This window comes from Oratosquilla oratoria, chromosome 1 (genome assembly GCF_046742065.1).
Source record: "Oratosquilla oratoria isolate Oo_2021 chromosome 1, ASM4674206v1, whole genome shotgun sequence".
Taxonomy (NCBI): domain Eukaryota; kingdom Metazoa; phylum Arthropoda; class Malacostraca; order Stomatopoda; family Squillidae; genus Oratosquilla; species Oratosquilla oratoria.
Genome location: NC_134777.1, coordinates 12,399,238 through 12,409,237, shown reverse-complemented (window position 1 = coordinate 12,409,237; position 10,000 = coordinate 12,399,238). Strand labels below are relative to the sequence as shown.

At 40.8% G+C, this 10,000-nt stretch overlaps 1 protein-coding gene across 1 annotated transcript in view; it reads right to left on the bottom strand.

Moving 5' to 3' along the window:
* Window positions 1-378: 378 nt before the first annotated feature.
* The window catches only part of LOC143032177 (uncharacterized), a 164,169-nt gene continuing 154,547 nt past the window's right edge, over window positions 379-10,000 (bottom strand). Inside the window, exon 7 of the mRNA XM_076196645.1 lies at window positions 379-1,402. Coding sequence (XP_076052760.1) covers window positions 1,156-1,402 — 247 coding nt within the window. The 3' untranslated portion in view covers window positions 379-1,155. The remainder of the gene's footprint in view (window positions 1,403-10,000) is intronic.

The following is a 10,000-nucleotide window of genomic DNA, read 5'->3' as shown; positions in this document are numbered from 1 at the left end:
CGCCAACATGTCTTTCCATTACTTCGCTCCCCAGGAGAATGGCAATGCATGCTCGTAATGGCAGCATACGTAAGCACTTGACAGTATTCTACGACAGAAGTCCCACCAGGCAAGACATGGCTAACTACTAAAAAATACTCAAATGCTGTAATATCAAAAAGAAATGTCAAGAAAGTTTACATATAACAACACACACCATTAACATCCAAGCGAACACGTTAAGCACCTTAATCCTAAGCTAATATTCCGTCGCACCTTGATAGAGCCCCACACAGCCCCCGGAAATTATTGTATGTAACAACAACTGACGCAAAGCTTTTCCCCCTCCCCCTCCCCCCCCTCCCCTCCCCCCCTCCCCCGGAAGTCCTTCGCATTGATTCTAATCTATCCATTTTCCATCCAAGTTACTCTGACAGTTCGAACCACAAAACCCCCGTCAACATACAATTCATTAGCATATTTGACTTGGATTTTCCTGCCAATTTATCCGCCTGACGATGGTTGTACGAGTATGTAACAACCGAAAACTCGCAAATGTATTTCTACAATTTGTGTCAATAGACCATGGATCTCGGTAGACCCGTGTTTAATCTACCCCTGGAATACAAAAAGCACATAAGACAAATGGAGAAAATAACTAAGAAGATCGTTAAAACTGACGTAGCTCTGGTCATTAGTAAGACATATATTTGTATATATGTAATTAGATTTCATGTGATCAAGAAATATATATATATATATATTTGTGAATTTCCTTGCATCTCACACACATCTCTATTTTCATTCAAATTTTATCATGTGGCAGTGGAAACTAATACACTAACTGCTTTAGAAAAGATAATCATTATGCGATAAGCTCATCAATTTGTCTTTCAAATTTACACTCAACTATCTGTCCTTTTTAAATTTGAATCGTGTATGTTTGTTCCCATCCTTCCTTTGCTCTTGATCAAAGTAGTTGAGAGTCCTTCACCGTCACAACATTTTTTTTTTTTTTTTTGTGGACACTGATCACGACACCTTTCCTCTTGTAGGAAGTTTTCTATATGGATGTTCATTCGCTTAAACTTAGGCAATGTTCTTTATCTGAGAAGTGTCTCGTGGACGCAAGGGATCCTAAAGAGAATATCCTCTTTAATCTACCTTTGAAGTTTTCTACTGGTACCGTTGTGAATTCTCTGCAGGCTGCCAACAGGATCTTATCCGCATCGGCAGTAGCTGAAAGAGGCATCTTCTGAACGTGGCACCACAAGTGGAGTAGAAAACAAAGTTGATGCTGAAATGTGTGTACTGAAGCTGCATGAAGAGCTGCTGGAGGTTGTACATGGTCACCTCATAGTCGGGGTCGCTAGCCTCGACCCCCCACAGGCTGTTGATGAAAGTGTGAAGACGAATCACGTGACTGGAAAGAAAACAGGAAAGGGTCGTAAGAGTGATGCCGGGCGAATATCAACATAACATCAAAAACGAAACACAAGAGACTTACTCGACATCCTTGTGCAATTTCGCTCCTCTCACAGCATTGCTTCCACGGAAGTTGAGTTCTTATTACTAATACCCCGCTGGACGACACTATTAATTTCATCCAGCGGCAGATTTACCATTCCTCGATGAGATCCTGAGCGCACTTCTGAAGGTCTGCGCAAGCAACATAAGTCCCCATCTAGGATACCTAACATGAGTGTGCAAGTCGACGGTGTCGCTCGCGATGGCTTCTCATCTTGACACAAGGAAACCCCTGACGTCGTCTTAGTTTAGAATATCTTAACCAAGTAACCTCGCTTACCCAGCTCTTTAAAGGCAACTCCTTTCCTACATTAACTTCACACTTGAACTGCGGTGCCTTAAAAGCTCTGGGAGAAACAAACAAAGAAGGTTTCAGGATAGGTGTGAGACAGCTTTAGATTGGGTATATCCTTTGACTTGGCCGCCGACCCCTTATACATGTATGTATATATACATGTATGTATGAATGTCTGTATGTATGTAATGTATGTATGTATGTATGTATGCATATATACATGTATTTATGTATATATGTATGTATACATGTATGCATGTATGTATGTATGCATGTGTATATGTATATATACATGTACAGTATGTATGTAAATATATATGTATGTATGTATGCATATATACATGTATATATGTATACATGTATGTATGTATATATACATGTATACAGGTATATATATATATATATATATATATATATATATATGTATACATATATGTATGTATATATACATGTATGTATATATGTATACATGTATGTATATGTATATATGTAAATATATATATATATATATATGTGTGTGTGTGTGTGTATGCATGCATTTATGTATTTCTATATCTATTTTTCTTTTATCGGTTAAGGAACCTGTATAATTCTTCCATTACCGTTATTATTATTATTGGTTTTTGCATTTCATTTTTTTTGTGATGTCATTATCTAATTGTAACTGATATTTTCTTGTCCCAATAAATATCTTTTCCCTCGGGTGTGATTTTTTTTCAGTGACTTTGTCTGTTGATGGGAAGTGAAGTATGTCAAAGTTTTCTAAATCCTGCTCTAGTTATATGGTTTGTGGCCGTATCACTTAGCTGCTATCGATGTATGCATTTTTGTTGGCGCGTTTTTTTTTCCACGTCCGATGGTGACTTTTATTGGCCAGAGGGGTCACGAATGTGGATGAAATAATGGTGTGGGCATATTGGGATATCTGGGGGAAATCGCTTATTGCTTTTGTTGTTGGGAGTTCGCCAGGGTCATCTATGAGGAGATTGGGAAGTTGGTCTAGATTTGTTGCCTGCTTGGTTTGCTGATTGTGTGTGTGCAGTCGCATGGGGTGAATGCACTCAACCTAGTATGTCCTTTGTCGAATCATCGAGCGATTGGAAACTGGATTTGTTATTCAGCTTTTCCTTCCTCTATCTCAAGCCTCTAACACCTGTGTCACAATCTGCTGTTCTGTGCATCGTTACCCTGTCTTTGATGATGCATATTCTCATCGCCTCCATCTGTCACTCACAGATTCTCCGCCTACACTCCCGGAGCAAATTCATTCGTTTTAGATTGCAAGGCTTCACGGGTTTTGCAATCGCCTCCTCTCAAACAGTTTGTATACTTCATGGCTCGCGTTAAACATAAACACTGAACACAGTTTTGATACAGATACAAATACAGCTCGGAATTTTTGTGCCAGTCTCGTTTTAGCGTAACAGGTTAACTTTCCTCCACTGGGTCTCATGGTCTAAAAAAAAAAAAGATATATGACAATAAAGATAAACATAATGTGCCCTAAATTCACATTTTCACTTGTGGTACTACTTTGGAAAATGGGAAGTAGGAATGGATTCACCTTATCCATGTAAGTTTTAACTTTCACTTAGAGAGAGAGAGAGAGAGAGAGAGAGAGAGAGAGAGAGAGAGAGAGAGAGAGAGAGAGAGAGAGAGAGAGAGAGAGAGAGAGAGGAAGAGAGGGAGAGAGGGAGAGAGGGAGAGAGAGAGAGAGAGAGAGAGAGAGAGAGAGAGAGAGAGAGAGAGAGAGAGAGAGAGAGAGAGAGAGAGAGAGAGAGAGAGAGAGAGAGAGACAGACAGACAGACAGAGGAGAGAGAGAGAGAGAGAGAGAGAGAGAGAGAGAGAGAGAGAGAGAGAGAGAGAGAGAGAGAGAGAGAGAGAGAGAGAGGGGAGGGGCTAAGGGAGAATGAGGAAAAGAGGGGGAATGGAATAGAGGGAAAGGGGAGAGAGCAGAGAGAGTGAGAGGGCCCCAGGTAATCAAGCATGTGAGTGGAAGAGGGCGAAGGCGGGGGGGGGGGGTGAGGGAAGAACGAGTCGGGGAGGAACGAGGGGAAGGGAACGTGGAAAAGGAAAACGGAAGGAAGGAAGGCAGAGTGATATTCTGGCAGTTAGGGATGGGTAAATAGGAAGAGGGGTTTAGAGAAGAAAGGGAAGGGGAGGAGGAGGAGGAGGAAGAGGAGAGAGAAATGAAAAAAAGAGTAATGAAGGAAAGCAATAAAAAGCCCTGAGGGTGAGGAGGGTCAGGGTGAGCAAGTCGTAGGAGGAGGTGGTGAGGGAGTGATGGAGTGATGGGCGTCAAAGGGTGTGAGGTAAGGAAGGAAGGAAGGAAGGGGAACAAGGCGAAAGGATAAGGAAAAGTGAAACAAGGAGAGAGAGAAAAAAAAGGAGGAGGGCGCGAAGTGCCAGGAAATAAAAGGGCGCACAAAGTGGAGATGGTCATTTGGGCACAACGTGACGACATGTCATCAATAGAAAACGGAGGGGAAATACTCTGGGACACATTGATTCAAATCACTGGCCCAGAAACTCAGTGGGGTGTTTTAAGAACTGGGAATTCTATAAATGTTTCCATTTTCAAATGTTCGAGCGTGGCTACTTTTATCTACTATGCTGTGCTCTGGTGCTGCTTACAGAACCGTGAACTCTTGGTTGTGATCTTGTCATCAAGGTCGCAAACAACGAGAAGAGGGAAAGAAGAGAGAGAGTAAAAAAGGCGTGTGGGGCGACACCCATATTCGTGGTGCATATAGCACGACATCATTAAGAACATGTATTACAGTCTGTAATACATGCTCTTATTACAGTGTGTAATACATGATTGTAACTAAATATTGCTTATTGGATGTGAATGCCAGGGAGATGTCCTTCATTGAAATGGTCCTGCCTTGAGAGCTGTGACTCCTTACTTTGACTCTCAGTCCCACAATAAATGAATAGATAAACCAGAGAGTAGGCAGATAAGCGAATGCATGAATGAATAAGTGAATAAATGAAGGAGAGGTAAGTAAACATGAAATAAATATACAAAATGAATATGAAATCGACAAAAAAATAAATAAATAAAGAGGTAAATCAATCAATCAACCAATAAACATTTACCACTACAACTACCACTAAAACTAGCACTAAAACTACCATTCCCACTACCAATACCTCTAAAACTATTAGTGAAACTACCATTACCACTACCACTACCCACTGCTACCACTACCAATATACATATATATATATATATATATATATATATATATATATATATATATATATATATATGTATATATATATATATATATATATACATATATATATATATATATAAATATTGTTGAATCTTGTTTCATAAAAATAAATTTTGGAAATAACATGAACTTGAGTTTGGGTTTATTGAAATTGGACAATTTCATTGACAAAATTGTGTGATAATATGTAACATGGGACCTTTCCGAATATCCTCTGTCTTCTTATGTATGTATTGTTTCTTTCTGTATTGCTTTTCTGTACCTTTCAAAAATTAACAGACGGAAACGTTCGGTATCTTTTTTTCTTTTTCTTTTTTAATTTTCCGGTGGTTTCTGCAAAAATAGTTCATCATGTGTGTTTTGTGATTTCTTTGCATATATATATATATATATATATATATATATATATATATATACATATATATATCTATATATATATATATACATATATATATGTATATATATATGTATATATGTGTATATATATATATGTATATTTATATGTTTATATATATATATATGTATATGTATATATATATATATATATATGTATATATATGTATATATATATATATATACATATATGTATATATATGTATATATATATATACATATATATTTATATATATATATATATATATATTCGCTCCACAATCGTGGGAAAAGGAATTTTTATTTTTTTACCTCTGTTTCCCCGGAGGTTGGGGATTGGGGGAGCACTTCATTACCAGCGTCTTTTGTTCGCGCTCTGCAGTTCCCTTTTCACCTCGATAGTTCTATAGTATTGCCATTTTCAGGATCTTTCTTTCTTTCCCTCCTCCCCCATTCCACTGTTCTCCCTTTTCCTCCTTTTCTGCTCCCAAAATTTTCTAGCCAAAATGATATCTGGTCGCGGTGTTTCCGACTTTGTGATTAAATTGCTAGTTTCAGACATTCATTTACAATCAGTGCCGTTCCGACGCACTCAACAATCTATATTCACTTCATACTATCCATACAATCATATCAAGCAGGGTGAAGCCTCTCTGATGAGGTATAAAGACTGTAAAATCCCGAGGGAATAGTCCGATGGTCGTGCATTGGACATTCAAATTTTTTAGGAGTTTCACTTTTTGAAACGGAAAGAGTTTGATTGCAAGAGGCGACGAGCAGTGAATCGACCCAAGCCGTAATCTTTGCTCCATGTGTGTATCTAGACAGCCAAGGAGGATTGTGAGGCTCACCTTTTATTCATAAGAAATTGAAACGAGGGCCATTCATGCTCTTCATCAATTTTTTCTTCTATTGGTTTTCTCTTTGAATTAAAAATTCTCTTCAAATTTCAATTAAATGATTAATTTTTTCTCTTTAATTAGAGTTTCTCTTTAAATTTAAATTAAATCAAATGAAGCGGCTTTACTGTGGATGTGCTGTCATGCTACATTGCTTCTGACACAGGGTAGTGGACGAGATACAGAGATGACCCGTCATCCAGGAGGAGCCAAGAAAAGAGGGAGGGAAGGGGGGGCGGATGGGAGTGGACTATGTGGGGATGAAATGTGTGGGAGTGGATTTATGCCTTTGACTTTGGCTACCTTCCTTATAAGATGGAAAAAAAAGCCGTTGGTATATGTATATATGTAATTTTCTCAAGCTTTTAGCACTTGTGCTTATAACTTCCCTGCCACGTCTTACATTGTCTTTTCTCTTTCCTCAACCCTCCCCCTTCATATCTGTAACCATTTGAAATATAAATCCTAAATGAAATGTCTTTTCCTCTTGTCTCTTGTCTCTTCCTCTTCCTCTTCTTCCTCCTCGTTCTTCTCTTCTTCCTTTTCTCTCCATTCCATTCTTGCCCTTTAGGTTCTTCTTGATCTTCATTTCCTGATCTAATACTAGTCTTCCCTTCTCACACTTTCTCCTCATTCCCTCATCCGTTTCCTTCTATGATTCTCCCTTCTCTCCTTTTCCTCTTCCTATTTCTCCTCTTACCCTTATTCCACCTACAGCAGCTCGATCTCATCCACCTTCATCACTCATCCTATCTCCTCGTTACAGTATAACATTAAGTCCCGTTTTACGCCCTTACTGTTTATTCAAGGCGTCACACCAGCCGATCGTAGTGTAACTGCTACAATGCCAATTGAATCTAGCTGCTCCCAGGTGGTTCAAACCCAGCTGCCACCGTCAAACATCCCCTCTTTCAACAGCAATTTGAGCAACCGTTGTGCCTCCTCCTCCTCTTTGGCACTGTACTCATCGACGCTCTTGACTCTTCCCCCTCCTAACCGTCTTCCTCCTCCTCCTCCTCCTTCTCCTCCTACTCCTTCCTCCTCCTTCTACTCCCTCCTCCTCTCCCCTCCTTCTCCTCTCTTTCTATTTTCCCCTACTATTCCCTCCCCTTCCTCCTGCTCCTCCTCCTTCCCTCCTTCTCATCCTTCCTCCTCCTCCTTCTTCTCCTTCTCATCCTTCCTCCTCCTCCTCCTCCTCTTCTCTTCCTTCTTCCCTAACCTTTTTCCATCCCTTTCTCCTTCCCCCTTCTTCCTCCTCAATTGCACCGTTTTCGTCATCATCACCACCACCTACCGTGGCATTGTTCTGTCTGCCGACCTTCCCACCCAGCAGTGCCGGTGTCTGTGCTGGGCGATTCTACACCTGAACGATGGCACAAGATTATCCTGAAGGATAGATCCCCGTTGGTACAACACAGCCCGCAACAGCAAGCATTACCTCTACACCCGTAATTCCCACAAACAGCTTGCTTGATCTACAGGGAGCTGCGCCTATTCCTCTACCTAGTCGGATTGCCATAACTACGCACTAGCGCAGCCGACAACTGAGACAGTTCGTGATTCACTCACTCTATCTGTTACTATCTCTTTGCGGACCACCACAGGATCCCTTGAGATGAATAGAATCGTCTGATGGTAGAGAAAGCACAATTTCTGATCAAATGTGGACAAATTTTATGATATTTCGTTCGTTTTCGCGACCCCCCCCCAACCCCAACCCCAGCGTTGATTAGCCTTTTCCGTGACTGAGATTACTTAAACTCTGATTCAGACTTCCGTTATTGCCTCGTTTATCTTAGTCCTCGCCCCGGGCGTGCCTTGCAAATAACGTCTTCAATATTCTCTCTCTCTCTTTTTTTTTCATAGCTTTGCTACGGAGAGGAATAAAATCTCGTGGCGGAAGCAAGAATAAAAAGAAAAGGGTTAGTTACTAGATACGGAAGATGCTCACCGAGATCGACCACAGCCCATTCGATTTTGAGGGAAGGCCACGGAAACGAGGAGAATAGTCTTCTGCTAAAATAGCCAAACGGCGGGAGCCAGAACAGTCATTCCCGGTCCGGAAGAGGAGGTTGGATGACCCTACTACTACAACAGAAGCGGCTCTCTGTTGCTCTCAAACCTCGTTGACAACACGGGGCTAGTATAGTAACCTCCAGTGCTAGGTGCTGCAAGTTAACTCACCTAACGGCAATTAAGTGTTGACGCTACGGTAGTGTGAAGGCAAGTTAACTAACTTTCCGTTGACACTGGTCAAGTAAAGGGGTCGTTTACAAACCGCTTTTAGCACTAGCGGCTACTAAACTAGCCCCCTCGTGTCAACAAGGCTTTACTGTAATACTCGACGTTTTGATTCTGCTGAGAGACAGGATGTGAATAAAACCTATCCTGATCTAATTTGATGTAAATATAATTAACAGCCGTGCCTAGCCCAAGCCAATCCTAGCCTAACTTAATAAAACCTTACCTAACCAAACATAACCTTACTTAAACCTAAGCTAACCCTAACCTAACCTATCTAAACTTAACTTAATTCTAATCTAAATTAATCAGATCTAACTTAACCTGACCTAACCTGACCTAACCTAACCTTACCTAGCCTAACCAAACCTAACTTAACCTGATCTAACCTAACCTGACCTGACCTAACCTAACCTTACCTAGCCCAACCAAATCTAACTTAACCTTACCTAACCTAACCTAACCAAACCTAACCTAACCTAACCTAACTTAACCTAACACAATCGGACCTAACCTAGCCTAACCTAACCTAACCTAACCGAACTTAACACAATCTAACCTAACTTAACCTAATCCAACACAATCTAACCTAACATATCTTAACCTAGCCGAGCTTGACAGTTCAAACTATAAAAAGGTCACAAAAACAGGATTTGATCTCCGTAGATAGATCGGATACGGATACCACGTTAGGTGAACCGCTCATAAAAATATTTCATGCTTTCCTGAACAGACACTTCAACGACCCAATGAAAATTCTCTCTCTCTCTCTCTCTCTCTCTCTCTCTCTCACACACACACACACACACACACACACACACACACACACACACACACACACATGCCTCAAAAACAGAATATATGCAGCCACTCACGCCATAACAACACGCCGAAGGGATGCGGAACGAGCCACCAGTGTCTCTTTCCATACAACACCACGACCACTTCCTACCCAGCCGCCACAAGTATCGCCGACGCGGACCCATGGTACGGAGACACAATGTTGTCAGTGCTCGGTTCAGACTCGGATATCGACCTGTGTGGCAAGTGTCCCAGGCGGAAGATGTGTCACATTCCTCATCATGCAGACTGTGTAACCCCTCTAACGCCACCACCCTTGAACATTACTGTCTCAAGTGCCCCATTGTGACAGACAGTATTCCACAGAGACAAGACGTGATAACTGTATGTAAAATTTACTTAGTGACGATAACTTAGACATACTCCTAACTCGCCAACTCATTTTGGGGGATTTTGATTGTTAAATCCTACCATACCTCCTTTTGTGTCTCCTCACATAATACTATAACTAATGTACTATTGTTTGTCGCCCTCAGACGCAATGAATTTATTAAACGGTGGACCGTCTTACCAAGGTAGCCTATACCCACGTCTTGGACAACGAACACGCAGTGCTCTCTCTATCATGCCTTAAAAAACAAAA